The 20376-nt window shown below is 44.4% G+C and overlaps 1 protein-coding gene across 6 annotated transcripts in view; it reads right to left on the bottom strand.

Moving 5' to 3' along the window:
* CREBL2 (cAMP responsive element binding protein like 2) overlaps positions 1-15879 on the bottom strand; it is a 33130-nt gene extending 17251 nt beyond the window's left edge. For all 6 annotated transcript variants that reach the window (XM_075070589.1, XM_032803005.2, XM_075070583.1 and 3 more), the window contains exon 1: positions 15681-15879. In XM_075070589.1, coding sequence (XP_074926690.1) covers positions 15681-15695 — 15 coding nt within the window. In that variant the 5' untranslated portion in view covers positions 15696-15879. The remainder of the gene's footprint in view (positions 1-15680) is intronic.
* Between the last annotated feature and the right edge of the window lie 4497 nt (positions 15880-20376).

The following is a 20376-nucleotide window of genomic DNA, read 5'->3' as shown; positions in this document are numbered from 1 at the left end:
TGCATCCCTGCAGAAATATGACTTTCTGATTTAAATCACTAGTCAGGAAGACTCGATTTAATCATGGTTTTCTACGTAAAAGTGCACTCTTGTTTGTTGTTATAACCTTAATAGATATTCTTCACTCTTTATGGGACTCAGTACTCAGTCTAGAACAGGGGTCGGCAACCTTTCAGAAGTGGTGTGCCGAGTCTTCATTTATACCTCCCCAACCCCAAATGCTGAGGGGGGGAGGGGCAGAGGGCCGGGGGGTATGGGAGGTGAAGAGCAGAATGCTGAGTGTGTGTGTTGGGGGGGGGGGGTCAGGGCAGAATGTTGAGTATGTGGCGGGGGTCAGGGCAGAGGACTGGGGTGCTCGGCCCATAGGGGTGCTCCCAGCCCCCTGCCCTGAGTCGCTCATGGCAGTGGGCTGGAAGGGATGTGCCCTGTTCCACCCCCTTCCCCAAGGCCCCATCCCTACCTCTCTCTGTCTCCTCTACGGAGCTGTGTGCACGCTGCCATGCTTCCCCCTCCCCCTGGCTAGGGCCATCAACTGATTGGCTCAGGGATGGAGAGAGGGCGGGGCAGGGAAGCACCATGCTGGGGGAAGAAGCAGGGGGAAGAAGCAGGGGGAGGCGGAAGCTTGGCGGCCACAGAACCAAGTTTCTGCCTCCTGCCCCCGCAGGGGAGGGCGGTCGGCAGGGGGGGAGGGGGCTGGGGGCCGGGACCGTGGCAGGCAACTGCGTGCTGCTCAAAAATCGGCTCACTTGCCATGTTTGGCACTCGTGCCGTAGGTTGCCGACCCCTGTGTTACACTTTTTCTATCAGTTCACCGGGGCCCCCATCATGCTTTAAACGGGCACTACCATTAGGTTTGCGAGTGAAGGTGAGATGTACCTCCTTATCCTCCCTTTTGCAGATCTATCTAAACGGGCACAATTTGGCCCTCTGAGAGACAATGTTTATGGGAGAACATAACTTTGGTTTCATGATCCTTGCCACACTGTACCACATTAACAGCACTAACATATAGTAAGGCACCGATTATTCATCTACAGATTACCGTATATACTTGTTCATTGGCCGAATTTTTTTAGTAAAAAAGGGAAGAACCAGAGACGGGGATCAGCTTATGAACAGGTATAGAGAGGGAGAGGTGGGACACAGCCCCTAGCCCCAACAGAGGGAGCAAGAAGAGCAGCACAGCCAGCAAAACCAGAAGGGAAGAGGCAGGGCCAGAGTCTCTCCGCTTCTGGCCACGCTGCTCTCCCCACAGCCTCCGAAGCAGCTGCAGCTCCAGTGCTGCTTGGACCCGCCCCCCAGAGCAGGCTATTGCGGAACATGCTGGAACATACTGCGGCCGTGCCGCCCAGTCAGGCCCACTGGAGCAGGCTACGGCCGTGCTGCCCAGCCTGCCAGAGCAGCTCCAGCCAGGTCAGAGACATCCTCCCCTGGTCCTCCACAGATAAGGTGGAAAGGGATGGGATGGGGAGAGTGTAGGGTTCCCAGGCTAGGGGTGGGGTCATGTGGGCAGTGGTCACAGGAGTTACTCTGCTGACTCCCAGCTTCTCCTACCAAAAAAATGACCCCACTAGTTGCTGTCCCGGATTGTCAGGGTAAGCAGCTGGCACGCTGGGACACTTTTGTTTACTTAGGTTTACCTCCATGCCTCCGGACGCTCGAGGTAAACAAACCATCTCGGCCCCCCAGCAGCTTATCCTCATGGCCTGGGAGCCAAAGTTTGCTGGCCCTTGAATTATAGGGTTGGCTTATGAATGGGTTATAAAAATTTTCCATTTTTACTTATGCATCTTAGAGGAGTCGGCTTATAAACGAACTGGCTTATGATCGAGTATATATGGTATATTTTATATCTATATCTATAAAGACTAAACATACAACATTTGTAACGGCAGGAAAAAAATTCTATCCATGTTTGCAAGCTCTCTCTCTGTAGTGGTAATCAAAAATGTAATAAGCCACAAGCCCTAAAATAAAAATGATGATACCTACCAAATTTCAGTATCTCTCTTACATTAATACAATATAACCCAACTGCACACAATGCAGGAGATTCTGATATTATGGTACATTTCATGTTTCACATTGATTAACTGACTTCCATCTAATTCTGGGACCTGAGCCATCAGTGCTTAAACTTCTGTCTTCACTAGTAGGCCCAGTTTCCCAAATCACAACAAGAAGGCTATCTAGACTGAAATTGACAGCTATTCAAAAATATAAATTTTCAGTTAGTGAACATACTTTTATTGAATTTTAAATAGCATAATACCTAGTACCAATGATTCCCTACGAAGTTTAAGCATTTTTATAATGTAAAAACCTTTATAGTATATATTCACACAGAACCCCCAATTCTACCCAGCATGCTTTCAGAGACACCTATTAAAAAAAATAAAGGATTTATATTAAAAGACAAAGGATATTTAAAAAGTTAAAAACTTGGGCCAAGCGCTACAGTGTTACGCTTTGTCTACACTGACAAGTGAACGACAAAACTTTCATCGTTCAGAGGTGTTAAAAAAACACTCCCTCAAAAGACAAAAGTTTTTTTTAGAGACAAAGTGCTGGTGTGAACAGTGTTTTGTTGGTAAGAGCACTCTCCTGCCAACAAAGCTACTGCTGTTCGTTGGGGATGGAAGTTTTTTGTTAGTGGGAAAGCTCTCTCCTGCCGACAAACAGCAGCTACACTGCACACCTTTTAGTGGCACAGCCGTGTTGCTAAAACTGCGTAGTGTAGACACAAAGCCTTAGTGTTCTGTACTGCCCATCAGGAAATGCAGTAGGTTCAATTTCAGTACCACTATCTAAACTGTCCAGCATTATCCTGAGTGCTTCCCATTGCTCAAAAGTCAGCAGCCGCATTCTGTCCACTAAGAAACTGTGACCTGACATCATCATATGTTACATTATGGAAAGTACATACTGATTTAATTGCATATCTATTCTAAACAAGGCCAGGCATTTTTTTAAAACCGCAAGTCAAAGCTACTTGATATTTGCTTTGAGATTAATACCAAAATGTAAACAAGAAGAATATTTTATGTTGCTATAGGTTCCTTTCATCTCAAACAGCAAAAGGGACTTAATTTACTATGGCCCCAAAGCTTAAACCACATACCCTGAAAAAGCTCCAACTGGTAGGGAACACAGCAGCCCATCTCCTTAACACAGGTCACTAAGAATCCACTTCCCAATGCTTCACTCCCCACACTGACTGCTCAATGAACAAGAGTCCAGTTTGAATGTCACACAACAGCTACCTCTAAGTACTTCATAGGACTGGCCTTAATTGCTTGGGAGATCACCTCTCTCTCAGTGACCACAGTCTCCCACAACAGCTAGGTACCACAGCAACAGAGAAATTGTAAGAGGGAGTCTCATGAGTGACCAAGACCAAATTTTCATAGGAGCTTGAACTAGACTATGTAACCCATTTCCACTAGAGATATGGATGACTGCAGGCTTCATTATATAGAGATAAGCACAAAATTAATTTAACCAATTTTGTTTTCCCTCAAATTCTTCACATCTGTTCATACCCAAGCATAAAGAAAAAAATCCTATAAATGAATCAAGCTATTTCACCAAGAGAGGCAAATATCATTGTAATTCCTATTTGTAAATACTTAGAAGGCACATAGATTCTGCAGTGATGGTGACTATATAAGTAAGCACCTACTAAGATCCTTCTTCCTGTACAGACTTCCACTGAACTCAGCTTTGTCATCAATTATATTACACAGTGTGCTACGCAGATTTAAAAAACAGGTAAGGTCACAAAAATTAATGGTACTCTGCACAGGTCCACGCCTATGTTCCCTTTTGCAGGATAGGGGCCTGCAGGATTTACATACAGAAACACAGCCAACTCTGGGGTAATAAGGCAGCAATCAAGCAGTGCTGCACTTGAATACTGGAACAAAACCTAATTTAATAGAAGCATCACAGGAACTAATGTCTATGCGAAGTAAACAAGATTTTGGTTTTTAAGGTTCCACTGGCAAAAACTATACATTACTGTTCTTCAGTTGGCAGCTTGCAGGCCAGCTCCAGCCATGAGGGCCTTTTGGCCATCTAGAGGCAATAGGCATCAGCTCTTCCTTCATGCCTCCTGGGAATCAGCAGCCAACCAGAGCTGCTCAGGAAGCAGCAGAAAGTTCTCTGCCCTGCTCCTCAGGAGCCCAGCCTAGCCTCACAAGAAGAGGGGGTGGGGGGAGAAGGAGCAGTCCCCGATCACAGGACGGGAGAGAGGCAGAGGAGGGACCAGAAAGAACTCTGCAGCTCAGCGCTCCTCCATTGTTCTGCCCCCCTCCCCTCTGTGTGCAGGGATACCGCCTCTGCTCCCTGTCACATCCAGCCGGGAAGGAGAGTGAAGAACCCCCAGTAGCCTGGCAGGGGAAGGGGGACCTCACTGAAGGCCCCTTCCCCGCCACTCTCCAGCCTGGGAGAGGGGGATGTAGAACTCCATCAGCCACAGAAGTGAGGCCGAGGGCCACAGCGGATGGGGGGTGAATTGATGGGGACTGGACAGAGACCAGGTTGGATAAAAATCAATGATTTTTTTTTTAATTAAAAAAAAATCAGATTTTTTTAATAAAATGCTTTTTGAAGAGAAAACCTATCTAAAAGACAGTATTAATTAAGATACATTATAGCTCAAAGATATCTCATCATGGAATGGGGATTATAAATTCTAATGCTATCTATGAGACAATATAGTCATGCAATGTTTAACAAAAGTTTTGTATATGAGTTCCAATAGTTCATGGATTAGGGACCCAACTTTATGGGGTTCCACAGGCTTCTGTATAGATTATTTAGGTTAATCTTTCTATCTACCCAATGGGACTCAGTGCTCAGTCTAGAAGATACCAGCAGAGATGCTTAATTTTGCAGTTCTCAAACTGTGGATTTGTCTCCCCACAGGCAACATGCTTGTTAAACAGGAAAAATGTTTTTAAATAAATGAACAACATATAGAGGTGAGAAATAACAGACCTCAGCTCTATTGTCCCTCTGCAAATTTGTGTACACAGAGTCAACCCCTTAACTCTCTCTAAAAGTGCAAAGTTTCAAAAAAGTTCAATGAATAGAAGATTGCTGGGGACGGAATAGAGCTGGACAAGCAGAAGTCTGGAGATAAATGTGAAAAGCAAGGAACATATGCTTGTTTTGTTAAAATATTATATGTTTGCTCATGAAGAAAAAAATCCAGAATACTTAACATTTAAAAGTCTATCTGGTGATGTTCTCCTAATACAGCATGGCAAGAAAATCCTCCAAATATTAATGATTAACCTGTTGAACTGGAAATAGTTTACCTTCCAATTACTTCAAAATATCTGCTTCAATTACCTTTGATAAATGAAATAACCAAACAATCATTCATTTTCTGATATAGCTGTAAAACTAATCTGAAAAGTTTTCAGAATAAATCACTGTTTAAAAATGTATAGTGTGCACCTTCTAAAAATGAAATCCTACATCTATCTCTGAGTTGTGAAGAATATGTATTAAGGTTATAACAGCAAACAAGAATGCACATTTATGTAGAAAACCATGATTAATTTGAGTCTTCCTGACTAGTGATTTAAATCATGATTTAAATCAAATCGACCCTGACAGAGACACTTCAGTTTAGTTTCCCTCTATTTACTAACATGCCATGTATTTAATTTAGAAAATTTTCATTTGCATTTAAATGCGATGGAGCTAGAATATGTTGATACACTTCAACTTACAGTGGTATACATTTAATTAGACTCTTACACAACATAAACCAATCAGTAATTGACATGCTTTCATTAGTTATCTTGATTGCATGCTGCACAGTACTTTTCAGGGGGGTGGGGGGCGACACAAAGAGATCTAACGTCGAAAGTTCAGGCAATAAAAAAAGGCAGATTAGATGTCCATTCATTTCTCATGAGTTTCACTTCTAATTTTAATGTAATAGTTTTATACAATTAATACTAACAGCGTGCTGTTATACAAGCATTGCAGTGTATTAGCATAGTTATTTGCTTACAGGATTTCAATGGAATATTTTGAGATTATTAAATACAATCTGGCACACCACTCTTGCAAGGTTGCAACCTCTTCAGTGGAAGGATCACTAGACAGCAAACACCTGAAGAGCCCTTTGGCCCATCAACATTTGGATACTGCGTTATCTGCCCTCCAGAAAATGTAACTGAATACCATTGTTATACACTGAACACTGACTTGCCTCTGAACAGGAGATGCCATGGAGCATACATTTTCCAGACTTTATATTTAGACCACTATGCCTCTCCCTTTCATTACTTCCAGAGCTTCCTATTTTAAATCATATATACTGTCAAACATAGAAGCATAAAATACATCTTAAGGTATTATTGCTTTTAATCTTTTATAATTTATAAATACAACTGTAAACTAAGGGAGTATTTTTGCTGAACTCCAGAATTTGAGCCTATATACATAAATTCTATTATATACACATACACACACACACATTAGAAATGTAAATATTGATTAAAAAAAGTTATTTAACCGGTTAACCGTTACCTGAAGTCCCTCCAGGTAGCCAGGGATGGAGGGCTGCCAACCCACCTGGCACAGCAAGGCCGGGACTGGGGTCCCCGTGGCTGACTAGCTGGGATCCCTCTGGCCGGCTGACACAGCGCGGCCGGGGCCGGGATCCCTCTGGCCAGGTCCCTCCAGGGTTAACGGTTACGGCCACTTAATCTTTTACATCCCTATTACACACAGAGTCAGGGCACTGAAAACAAAATTTATCAAACAGAATGACTGAACTCTTGTGGATGCAGCTATAACATGACTACTCTCATGCTAATGCAACTTTATCATCTCAGCTTTTATAAGGAAATTCCTTCCCCAGGCACAGTTGTTCAAACCACAGATAAGGCTGGAAGTGAACCTCTAAGATCGCCTAATTCAGCCCCTGCAAGAAGTAGCAAAACGTGAGTTAGTGGAACTTTTAGCAGATTACAGAGATCAAACTATGGTGGACTTGAACCACATCAAACTGCACACCTAATATGATCAGGTACTGTTACAGTGCCTGCCCCACACTGATACAGCAGTCTCCTGCTGTACAATTCAGTGAGAACCCTCCCAAACACAAGATGGGAGCCACTGAATTTAGCCACCAATGATTCTGGCTAACCCGCAGTGTGAAGAGTTGTTGCTAAGGGTGTCAGAGCCCTTTAAGATCGTTATAGACAATAAAACCTTTCTAAGTAGGGTGTACAAATTCAGTAATACCAGTAATGCCTGAAAATACTCGTTTAATGTCTGATCTCATTCAATTCTTAGCCTTTTCAGATGAAGTTGTTGGTGCCTGACACCTCCCAGGATTAGATCCTAGAGATAATCTCTTCCCCTTCCATTCAAAATTGTTAAACATCCCCACTGCAAGTATTTACATGTTTACATAGAAAAGTAATACCAGGAAAGTGTATTTTAATCTGAAGGTAGGAGTGGTAGGAAAGCCACCAAATATTTGCTTTCATCCTCCACAAGCAGAAATTCCTTCCAGGAAAATTCTGGATGCATTTAACTTCAGCTAAGACCTTCTTACTTATGGGGTGCTAAAACTCAGTTTGTTCAGTGAATATGGGCTATACCCCTTCCAAAGAAAACAGATGAATGTATATGTTGTTTATCGTGTGACAATCTTGACACCTCACAAAATACACTTAAAGCTAAAAATTTTAAATATGCCACAAATCTGAAAGATCTTCAAGCCTTTGAGAGTTAATTCTGTGGCAGGACAGAAGAAAAGATTTTCCAGGAAATAAATAAATAATTCAGGCAACACCATTTTGCCTTAAATGCCTCAAGGACCCAAACCCCCATGACCCTTCTGACCCTTCACAACTACAGTCCTGATCCCATAAGCAGTTTCACACAGGCAGACCCTTGCACCCACACAGAACCCTGCTGATTTCAATGACAGTGCACCCATGCGGAGTAGATTGCAAAATCAAGATCTAACAGCTTAACATGAAACCCTTAGTGAAACAACATATTCATCGACTTCTACAATAACTTAGCTGTAGTTGTGACCCTAAGAGTCCCTGAATGCCCACTGGCAGAGGGCCTACCATACTGTAGCTCTCAAGGCCTGACACACTCATTTCCCCTAACATGTTGTTGTTATATGAACCTATGGGCTTGGCTACACTGGAGAGTTGTAGCGCAGGTGGTGGCTTTACAGCGCTGCAACTAACACACCGTCCACACTTGCAAGGCACATTCAGCGCTGTCTCTCCCTGGATACAGCGCTGGCTGTACTCTACCTCTGTCTGGGGAATAACAACTGCAGCGCTGGTGATGCAGCATTGCTCTGCCAGTGTGGCCACCAAAAGCGCTGTTACTGGCCTCCAGAGATATTCAGAAGTATCCCAGAATGCCTGATCTGCCACTCTGCTCATCAGTTCGAACTCTACTGCCCTGGCCTCAGGTGACCCACCCTTTAAATGCCCCAGGAATTTTAAAAATCCCCTTCCTGTTTGCTCAGCCAGGTGTGGAGTGCAATCAGTGAATCTTTCCAGTGGATCTGCCATGCCTCCATGCACCAAACGACCCCAAGCTTAGAGCAATGCAGATTGCTGGACCTCATCAGGTTGGAGGGAGGAAGCTGTGCAGGTCCCAGCTGCACTCCAGCCGTAGGAATTATTGATACACTATGGGCAATATCAGGGATATGATGAAAGGGGCCATACCGGACGGCTGCAGTCCAGGTTAAAGTGAAGGGACTGCGGTAGTGCCTATTGCAAAGCCCATGAGGGAAACTGCCGCTCTGGTTGCTGCCCTCAACGACCTGCCGTTTTTACAAAGAGCTGGACGCGATACTGAGGGTGACCCCCCCATCCGAGGACCACAATTTGTGACACTTCAGAGCGGGGTAGGAGGAAACCAAGAGTGAGGGTACTGGGATGGGGGAGACCCCGGAAGTCCCGGAAGCATGCAGCCAGGAAGCTCTTCCTTCAAAGCCAGGAGGAAGGCAAGCCAGTCGCAGCAGCCGTACTTGGTGAAGGACAAGCAGAGGAGCAGTGTTCCCGGTAAGCGGTTGTATTTCAGGATGGAAATGTTTCAGGAGAGGAGGGAGGTGTTAGGGCTGCATGCTTGATGCCTAGGATGTGGAATTAGCCCCATTGATGTGGTCTATCATGTCGCGGTAATCGGCATCGGTATCTCTTTCAAAAGTTTCAGCCAGAGCATGGGCAATGTGCTTGCACAAGTTTATTGGGAGTTCCATAAGATGCGGTTTCATGGCACCTTTCAGGCCAGCCTGTGCTAATGGTCAATGAAATGCCGCACAGTAATCCCAAGCGCCTGAAGAACCACATAGAAAACGCCCTTCCGATTAACGTACTCGGATGCTAGGTGGGGGTGGCAACCAGAATAGGAATATGCGCCCATCTTCGCCCCTCCACGTTTAAGGGAAACCATTTGTGGCAAGCCATCCACAATGTCACTCACGTTCCCCAGAGTCCATGTTTCTTCTTAGCAGGATTGCGATAATGGCCCTGCAAATTGCATTCAAACAATCCCAACGGTTCTTTTCCACTCCAAACTGGTTTCCCGACTAATAGTAGCTGTCCTGGAGTTGCACTTTCCAGATTGCAGAGCCACCTGCTTCTCCACAGGCAGGGCCAGCTTCTCAATCCGTGTCTTGCGCTGCCAGGGTGGGGGCGAGCTCAGCACACAGTCCAATGAAAGGCGGCTTTTCTCTCATCCGAAAAGTTTCTGCAGCCACTGCTCGTCATCCCGAGACTCCATGCATAATGTGATCCCACCACTCAGTGCTGTTTTTCCCGAGCCCAAAGCGCGTTCCAATGGTGCTAAGCATTTCCGTGAAAGCCAGAACCAATTCGTGTCCGTAGCGTCAGCGACTGCTATCATTTGTCGGACTCCTCATCAACTTTTGGATCTTAAGAGAATAGCTCAACTGCAAACGTGATTGCTGGCTGAGAATCACAGCACTTACTTCACAGTTCGGGTCCATTTCCCCAAGAAATCGCACTGCACAGAAACCATTAAGAGAGTCAAGATGGCGCCAAACGTGAACAGAAAAACAGGGATTGCTGGGATGTAAAGCGATGCATCACAGGACGTTGGGACCGGAAGCAGAATGACCCCCACCCTCCGCCTCCTTCCCACAACCCACGCCGCCAAAATGGGATGAGATGCTCTGTGGAATAGCTGCCCATAATGCACCACTCCCAACACTGCTGCAAATGTGGCCACACTGCAGCGCTCTTCCTACACAGCTGTACGAAGACAGCTGTAACTCCCAGCGCTGCACACTTGCAAGTGTAGCCAAGGCCTAAAAGGCATCTTGTAAGGAATTCATATGTAAACTGGTGACACACTGGTTTTGAAAACCATCGCTTGATATATGTACTAGTTATGTATAAAAATAGGGCTGTCAAACGATTAAAATTAATCGCGATTAATCGTGCAATTAAAAAAATTGCAATTAATCACACTGTTAATAATAGAATACCATTTAATTTTTTTGAAGTTTCCTACATTTTCAAATATATTGATTTTAATTACAGAGAATACAAAATGTACAGTGCTCACTTTATATTTATTTTTTATTACAAATATTTGGATTGTAAAAAAACCAAAAAAAAATAGTATTTTCCAATTCACCCATTACCAGTACTGTAGTGCAATCTCTTTAACATGAAAGTTGAATTTACAAATGTAGAATTATGTACAAAAAAAAGCTGCATTAAAAAATAAAACAGTGTAAAACGTTAGGAGTCTACACGTTCATTCAGTCCTATTTATTATTCAGCCAATCGCTCAGACAAACAAGTTTGTTTATATTTAGAGGAAATAACGCTGTCTGCTTCTTGTTTACAATGTCACCTGAAAGCGAAAACAGGTATTCACATGGCACTGTCGTAACTAGCGTTGCACAGTATTTACATCCCAGACGTGCTAAAGATTCAAATGTCCCTTCATGCTTCAATCACTATTCCAGAGGACATGCATCCATGCTGATGACGGATTCTGCTCGATAACGATTCAAAACAGTGCGGACCAATGCATGTTGATTTGAGTCAGATACCACCTGCAGAAGATGGATTTTCTTTTTTGGTGGTTTGGGTTCTGTAGTTTCTGTTTCAGAGTGTTGCTCTTTTAAGAGATCTGAAAGCATTCTCCAACACCTCTCATCCCTCTCAGATTTTGGAAGGCACTTCAGATTCTTAAACCTGGGGTTGAGTGCTGTATCTGTCCTTAGAAATCTCACATGGTACCTTCTTTGCATTTTGTCAAATCTGCAGTGAAAGTGTTCTTAAAATGGAACAACATGTGCTGGGTCATCACCCGACACTGATATAACATGAAATATATGGAGAAGAATGCGGGTAAAATGGAGCAGGAGGCATATGATTCTCCCCCAAGGAATTCATTCACAAATTTAATTAACGCATCTTTTTTTAACGAGCATCATTTGCATGGAAGCAAGTCTTTTGAAATGGTGGCTGAAGCATGAAGGGGCATACGAATGTTTAGCATATCTGGCACGTAAATACCTTGCAATGCCAGCTACAAAAGTGCCATGTACATTTTCAGGTGACATTGTAAATGAGTAGCTGGCAGCATTATCTCCCATAAATGTAAAAAAACTTGTTTGTCTTAGCTATTGGCTGAACAAGAAGTAGGACTGAGTGGACTTGTAGGCTATAACGTTCTACATTGTTTTGTTTTTGAGCGCAGTTATGCAACAAAAACAAAAATCAACATTTTTAAGTTGCACTTTCACAATAAAGAGATTGCACTACAGTACCTGTATGAGGTTAATTGAAAAATATCTTATTTTTACAGTGCAAATATCTGTAATAAAAATAATAAAATAGTGAGCACTGTACACTTTGTATTCTGTAACTGAAGTCAATATATTGAAAAATGTAGAAAAATATCTAAAAACATTTAATAAATTTCAACTGGGATTCTATTGCTTAACAGCACAATTAAAACTGTGATAAATCATAAATAATTTTATTAATCGTGATTAATTTTTTTTAGTTAATCATATGAGTTAACTGCAATTGACAGCCCTAATGAAAAACAATGTGTATGTGCTGGAAATATGTTCTTAAAATGAGGGCTGGAGGCAGTGCATAAATCCAGTCTGTCCTAGACATAGGAATGTGGATTCATCTGTGTAACCAGCTTCATTACAGGCAGGGGACAGCGAAAGTACATTCACATACAAAGTAAACAAAGCATTCAAGTAGACAAGCAGCAGCTTAGCAAGTACAAGGAGGCCCAGAATTTGCACCCAGGAATTGCCTCTGTCTCTTGAGGCCGAGACAACGGTATTTGGGTACTATAAGAGGAGCAAAAAGATATTTTTGTTATCCATCACTCAGGGGACATTGGGTACAGCAACCTCTGAACCTGTGAAACTTGGACCCCCACCCCCCCCCGCTTGTAGGGCTAGAAATGCTGGTAAGTTGATAAGAAAGAAAATTGCTGAGACAAAGATTGTAACTTGCTACAATTAAATTTTAGTCATGAGAAAGCATTTTGTTTTGTTTTGTTTGTAACTATACTTGTCTCTTTTTCTTGTGCTTAATATCACTTAAATCTCTGCTCTTTATTAATAAATTATTCTTGTTTTGTTATAAACTGCCTTCATGCTAGGTATTAGGGCTAGCTGAAGAGTCACATATCACTTTGTCTCTCTGGTAGCGGCAAATTTAGTAATTTGTGTGTGTTCAGTGAGAGGGACTAGACACTTCAGAGATACATCTCTGGGGGAATTTGGGTTCACTGTATGTTACCTGCAAGGCAAGGTTTAGACTGGCAGGAGTTTGGTGGTGAAGCAGACAGAATGGTGTGGCAGCGAACACACAGTCTAATCCCCAGCAAAGCTCTCACCTGGTAACACAATGGCTTACAGTTCTGGCTGTCCTGATCAGAACATCACAAATGTATCTTATATTAGAAGTATGTGTTTATAAAAGAAGTGATGCTATGCTGTTTTCTTATGCAATTAAGACAGATTAGCACAGGTAGTAATAAAAGAAAAAGAGAACTGAACAGTCTCAGAATTCGTTTGGGATATGTGCCTTTCATTTCTACATTACTAGTCTTAACCCAACCCAGGGCAGAGTTTAGCAAGTGCCTGACAGCATCTTGGTAGCCTAACAGAAACTGTGTTGCTGATCTCAGCCCAGTTCCTAGAGAACAAGTGTCCGCAGCTGTGACGATGCGGTTCTGGCGGGACCCAACTGAGAGTGCCAAATCAGGACCAATTGCTCAAACAGGGCAGTCACAGCCCAAGGCTGGGGTTTTTCCACCTCTAAGGCAAACCAAACCAGCCAGACAAAAGACTTCGGGTGTCACCCCATGCTGGCTAACGCGCAGTCACAAAAGCACATTTCCTTAGACACGCCAGTCGCTCCCGTATCACCCACCAGTTCCACACGTCTAGGGGATGAAATGGTTATGAAAACCAAACACCCAGTAAAAGAAACGTTTTCTCGATCGCCCAAGGACCAAAGCCCCAGACCCAGTCACAATGTTTATTAGAGAATATTTTAATAAAATGATACACAGTCAGTTTGGCATGTCAGCATTAGTCATCGGGGCAACATACAGAGGTATAGGGGGACGCTGGGTATTTGTTATGGGTTAGTATATAGTACATACAGTCTGTAATGTCCCCAATGCGGGGTGTACGGTGGGTGGGTCAAAATATAGTAGGGCAGCAGTGAGGGTCCATTTGCTCATCTAAGGGTTAACACATAGTCATGATTAGAGCAAAGCGGGCCGGGTAATGGGGACAGGGTGACCCTCACCGTGGTGGAAATCCAGATGCGGTGGTTCAGGACTCAGGGATGTAGTTTAGTATGGGGGGGTGTAAGGATTTTCCCCCTCCCCCTATCACACATCAGATCTTAACCACAAATCACGCCTGTTGCCAATCCTTTAGAATCTAAAATCTAAAGGTTTAATTCATAAAGTGGAAAAAGAATAAAGATGAGACTAGAATTGGTTAAATGGCATCAATTACAATACAGTAGATGGCAAAGTTCTTAGTTCAGGCTTGTAGCAGTGATGGAAGTAAACTGCAGGTTCAAATCGAGTCTCTGGGAAACATCCCCCTGGGATGGGTCCATCAGTCCTTGTGGATAGAGCTTTCAGCTTGTCGTGCAAAGTCCTCCCGGAGGTAAAAGCAGGATTGAAAGACAACAATTGGAGATGAGGCCTTCGCCTTATATAGACTTTTCCAGGTATAAGAACACTCCTTTGTTCCTACTGTGGAAAGTTACAGCAAAATGGAGTTTGCAGTCACATGGGCCAGTTTCTGCATACTCTGCTGAGTCACAGGGCGTATCCGCCTTCTCTCGATGGGTCAATTGTGTAGGTGACGGTCCTTAATGGGCCATCAAGCAGGCTAAGCTGAGCTGACACCAACTAGTCTGGAGTGTCACCCAGAACTGCAGCACCAATTTAAAATACAGACAGTATACAGCCAATACTTATAACTTCAACTACAAAATGATACAGACAGCACAATCATAACCAGTAACCCGTAACCTGGTGTTAGACACCTTATATGACCCCCTTTACATAGGATTTGGTGCCACTATAGAACCTTGGTTGCAACCCACGGTCTATATGGTCCCAGTTTATATCAATAACGTCACAGCAGCCCAAAACTAATACAGCCAGCACACAAATGAATCAAAATACCAACACTCTGCTGGCCATCTCAGGTGAAAAGCTAAGGATTGAATGGGAACTAGTCTCTCATCCCAGCAATGGATCTCTAGCTCAGATCTGAGGCACAGTGGTACTAGCAAGTGATGGACAAATTTGTGATATCTGCTGTGTGACTGAAGGATCTCACTCTCCAGAGTCGTCATCATGTTTTTATGAGTGTGTCACACAGAAAGGGAAGGGAATAACAGTTCTCCCTACTTTTTGACACCTCCATCATCTTTAAAATTTGCTACTACAGTACCTCACCTTTATTATAATTTATTTACACTGAAAAAGACAGATCATCACAGGAACACAGAATTAACCATACCACATCAGGCCATTTGTCTGTACCAGTGGCTCATATCCGAAGCCTTACAGGTAGATTAGAAAGCAAGAATTGTGCACTGCAGCACATGGTGTGTGGGGTGGAGAAAGGGGGAGGCCCTCCTCACACCTACAGTGAGGGTGAGCATGCCAAGCAGGAGCGATCCACCCCTTTTTCCAAGGATTTAGAACAATCAAATTTTTAAATTGCTCCTCTCCAACTCCGGGCAAAAACCTACTGGTCCATGCTCCAGGCTCTGCTCCAAAACCCTGCCCTTTCCCCAATACTCACAGCACTGAAAATGCCTAGAGACAGCGACAAAACAGCAAACCAGGTCAATCCCACCCGCAGTCCCCGCGTGATGCTGCGTCACGCCCCCACGGCGTGTCCCCCTCGGGCCGGGCATAGATTCAGGGCCCGTGGGGGCGAGGGGGAGCACTGCACCGTCACACCTACGTGTGGCCAAACCCACTGAACAGTCACGCGAACCGCGCAGGAGGCAGGGCTCCGGCGGCCGACCCAGGGTGGCGGGAGGGAGCGGGCAGAGGGCTGGGGCCTGGGGTCCCAGGCTCACACCGCCACACGCCGGCCGCGCCCGGCCCACCTTGCTGTCATCCATGGGAGCCGCCAGGCCTGGCCCCGCAGCAGCCGCCCGTCCGCGGCCCAGGCACACGCCGCACGAACAGCCGCGGCCCCCGCCAGCCGGTCACAGCGACACCCGGGCACCCGACACAGCTACTCGCCCCGCCCAGGAACAAGCCCCGGTCCGCTCCATAGCGCGCTGCGCGGCCTGTTTACAGCCCCTCCCGTTCTCCCCTCAGCGGCGGGCGGGGTGAGAGCTTGGCTGGTGCATCGTGGGAATTGGAGTTTTGTTTTCCGTCGGCAGCCTCCGCAGTCTGCGCAGACATCGAGGTCAAAGAACTACAGCTCCCATAGAGCCAGGCGCTGCGAGGGACGCTGCTTGGCGCGGTGCACCCTGGTAATGGTAGTTTTGTACCATTGAGGAGATGATAGGTTAGGAGGAGCCGCCTGAATGAAAAACTACGTTTCCCAGAAGGCAGTGAAGGGGACCGGCCCGTACAGGGCTTTCGGGTCTGAATCGTTCAGATACCAGATTGCTGTATGTCGTCAGCAGCAGTAGCAATTCTGGCTCATGGCTGGTGAAGAGGAGGGGCCTCCAGCAGGAATGGCTGCAGAACACCACTGGGATGAGCTAATGGGTGGCATCTCCTGGCGTCACCTCCGCCAAGGCAGCAAACACTCCCTGTACCACAGAGCACCTGGGAATCAAATTAAATCCAAGCGAAGCTATGACACTGCAAACCACATCCCTTGCTCTCCAGCAATCTCTCTCACACACACAATGACACTAACCTCCTGGCCAGGGGAGAGCAAACATCCCCACCGAAAACCAAAAACCAATTGCAATGCTAGAGCAACACTGGCAGTCATACCACGGTTTGACTCTTTAGGAAGAACAAAACAACAGTCAACTAGACTGCTGTAGTGCCACACACAGAACTATTTACACTAGGAGACTGGCTCGTGGTGGTGCAATAAAATGTAAATGTAATAAAACTAATAATAATAGGTGATTTAAATAATTTAAACTAATCACAATTCACATCAGTATAAAGTTTAGAGAAATATTCCTTTCTATTCTCGCTGAATGTATGGATTATGTATTAATATGTAAACTAAATTATGACCTATAACTGGCATCATAGAGACCTGGAATAAATCTCATGACTGGAGTATTGGTCCAGAGGTGTATCGCTTGTTAACAAGGACAGGTGGGGGGGAAAGGGAGGAAGTGTTTTCTTGTACATCAAGAATATATATGATTGTTCTGGGGTCCAGAAGCAGGTGAGAGGCAGTTGAATGTCTCCAGGTGAAAATAAAAGGAGAAAAACTAGGAGTGATGTCATGGTAGAGGTCTATGATAGACCAACAAATCAGGAAGAGGAGGTGGATGAGGCATTTCTAAAACAAATAACAAAAATATCCAAAAAACAAGACCTGGTAGTAATGGGGAACTTTAATTCCCCAGACATCTGTTGGAAATAATAATATAGCAAAACACAAAATTTCCAATAAGTTCTTGAAAGATATTGGGGACAATCTTGTTTCAGAAAGTTTAGGAAGTAACCAGAGGCATAGCCATTTAGACTTTATTCTGACCAGCTGGAAGGAATTGACTGTGACTCTGAAGGTGGACAGCAATTTGGGTGAAATTTCATGATTCAAGGGAAAGGAAGAAGTGAGAGCAGAAGAATAAGTACAATGGACTTCAAAAAAGCAGACTTAAACAAATTCAGAAAACTGATAGGTAAGGTCCCATGGGAAGAAAATCTAAGAGATAAAGGAGTACAGGAGGGTTTATAAAATTGGCTGATGATACCAAACTGGGAGGGGTTGCAAGTACTTTGGAAGACAGGATTAGAAGTCAAAATAACCTTGACAAATTAAAGAACGGAAAACAACCAGATGAAATTCAATAAAGCCAAGTGCAAAGTACTACAAAATGGGAACTGACATCTGAAAAGGATCTGGAATTTATAGTGGACCACAAATTGAACATGAGCCAATAGTGTAATGCAGTTGCAAAAAGGGCTAATATCATTCATGTGGTGTGTTAACAGGAATTTTGTATGTAAGACACAGGAGGTAATAGTCCTGCACCACACTTCATTAGAGATACAAATCATAGAATATCAGGGTTGGAAGGGATCTCAGGAGGTCATCTAGTCTAGTCCCCTGCTCAAACCAGAACCAATCGACAGACAGATTTTTACCCCAGTTCCCTAAATGGCAAATCAAGCTGAGTCTTCCCTCCACTCCTTTGTGAAGCTGAGGTCTTTGTTATATTGTCCAGCTGAAATTCTGAGCCAATCCGTGAGGTGCTGATCAGCTATCACTGTCAGCTGATTCCCAGTACCTGTCTGCTGGGCTTCACTGGGTTGTCTGCTTCCTGTTCCCCCCACTGGACTATTAAAGGGTCAGATTGCCATGTTACACACCTCTACCCCAAGCATGGAATCAGGTATACCAAATCCCCCCCCCCCCCCGCCCCCAATCCTGTGGAAAAAAAAAGTCCACATTCCCATGGGTGGTTTCAGGCTGGTGGTGAACTGTAAACATATGTAGCTGCAGGGCTAGGTACCATTGTGTCAGCCTGTGCTTCGTCTCCCACATGGTATGCAGTCACTGCAGTGGGGCATGGTCGGTGATAAGGGTGAAGGGTGCCCCAAGTAAATAATATTCAGGGCCTCATTGGCCCACTTTATTGCCAGGCACTCCTTTTCAATCACCTTATAGTTTTGTTCATGGGTTAGAAATTCTCTGCTCTACTCACATATAATATGGGGTGCTCCCCATCCTCAGACACCTGAGAGTCAACAGCTCCCAAGCACCCATTCAGAGGCATCCAACCTATAGGATGAAGTCACTAGAAAAGCCTGGCCCTATGTAAAAACAGTGTGCTGCAAAGGATTTGCTTTATTTCTCCAAATGCATCTCCGCACATGGAAGTCCAATATACCTGCTGAGGTATCTTGTTGAGCAGAAGATCCATTATAAGGAGCTGTGATTTTTGAGAACTGGGGTATAAACTACTAAAAGTATTCAGCCAGCCCCAAAAGGATTGCATTTGTCACTTAGTGGTGAGGACTGGAGATTCTGCAATGGCCTTTACCTTGTCTAGCATCAGTTTGATTCTCCCAATCCCCAAGGTGTATCCCAGGTATTTTATTTATGCTCAGCCTATCAGCCATTTAGCGGGGTTTGTAGTGAGGCCTGCTGCCCTGAGGGATTGGAGTACTGCTCTGATTCATTGGAGATGCTCTGTCCAGGTATTTGTATACCACTATATTACCCAGGTAGGCTCTAGGATAAGCTTGGTAGGATAGCAGTATCTTTTCCATTAGCCTGTGAATCAGCACTGTTAAGGCCTCAACTGGAGCCAGTTCTGGGCAACACACTTTGGGAAAGATGAGGACAAATTGGAGAAAGTCCAGAGGAGAGCTGCAAAAACAATAAATGGTCTAGAAAACATGACCTATGAGGAAAGATTGGGGGAAAAAATGGGTTTGGTTAGTCTGGAGAAGAGAAGATTGTGGGGGACATAGTTGTACTCTTCATGTATGTAAAAAATTGTTATAAAGAAGAGGGTAACAAATTGTTCTCCTTAACCACCAAAGACTGGACAAGAAGTAATAGGCTTAAATTGCACCAAGGGAGATTTAGGTTAGACATTAGGAAAAACTTCCTAACTGTCAAGGTAGTTAAGCACTAGAACAAATTACCTAGGGAGGTTGTGGAATCTCCATCATTGGAGGTTTTCAAGAACAGATTAAACAAATACCTGTCAGAGACAGTCGAGATAATACTTAGTCTTGCTTCACTACAGGGGACTGGGCTAGCCCACCTATCAAGGTCCCTTCCAGTCCTACATTTCCATGATTCTATGTTGCTGGGACCCCATGGAGACTAAACGGAAAGGTTTGAAATTGGTAGATGACATAAGGTGTGGCAATTGCAATTGATTCCTTGGATTCCGGGGCTAATAGAATTTGACAATATACTTTAGTGTTGGACCTCCCTCAATCCATCCAACATCAATCCGAGGCATAGGATATGTGTCAAATTTAGATTTACATTTACATTCATTTTGGTGAAGTCAATACAAAACTGAATACTGTAATCTGGTTTTGGGACCAGCACAACTTGACTACACCATTCACTACAGGATTCTTCAGTTACCCTCAGATGGAGCATGCTCTGCAGTTCCCTTTTTACAGTGTCCCTTAAGCACCCTGGCATCCAGCTCTTCCGGACTGAGCTGCCAGGTTGAAGATGAATATGATATTCAATCAAATGAGTTCTCCTGGGCCTGGTAGAAAAAGCACCAGCAAAGTTCCTAACCAGCTCTCTGGCTTCCTACTGTTGTTTCAGAGAGAGATTTTCCACAAGGGGTACCTTGGTGTGTGGCTCTGGGACCACCATTTGGGATCCTAAGTACAGTTCTTTCGTGAGAAGGTGAACAAAATAAGCCTTTCAATCTTTCCATGGTTTTAACAAATTAACATGGTACATTGGGACCCCAGTGCTCCAGTTTTCCCCAGCTCTTGTATCAATCCTCCCCACTCCTATGCTCTTATTTCCCCTCTTCTCTGAGTCCTATCCCTCCTCCCTTCTTCTGGTCCTATCCATTCCCATCCCCCTCCCCAGCTCTTGGCCCTGAACCCTGCCCATACTCACCCTGAGCTCCTTTTCTTGTCCCCACATTGCTTCTCACCCCT

The sequence above is a fragment of the Chelonoidis abingdonii genome, chromosome 1 (genome assembly GCF_003597395.2).
Source record: "Chelonoidis abingdonii isolate Lonesome George chromosome 1, CheloAbing_2.0, whole genome shotgun sequence".
Classification (NCBI taxonomy): domain Eukaryota; kingdom Metazoa; phylum Chordata; order Testudines; family Testudinidae; genus Chelonoidis; species Chelonoidis abingdonii.
The sequence above is the reverse complement of the archived record's forward strand: the minus strand, read 5'-3'. Positions and strand labels throughout refer to the sequence as shown.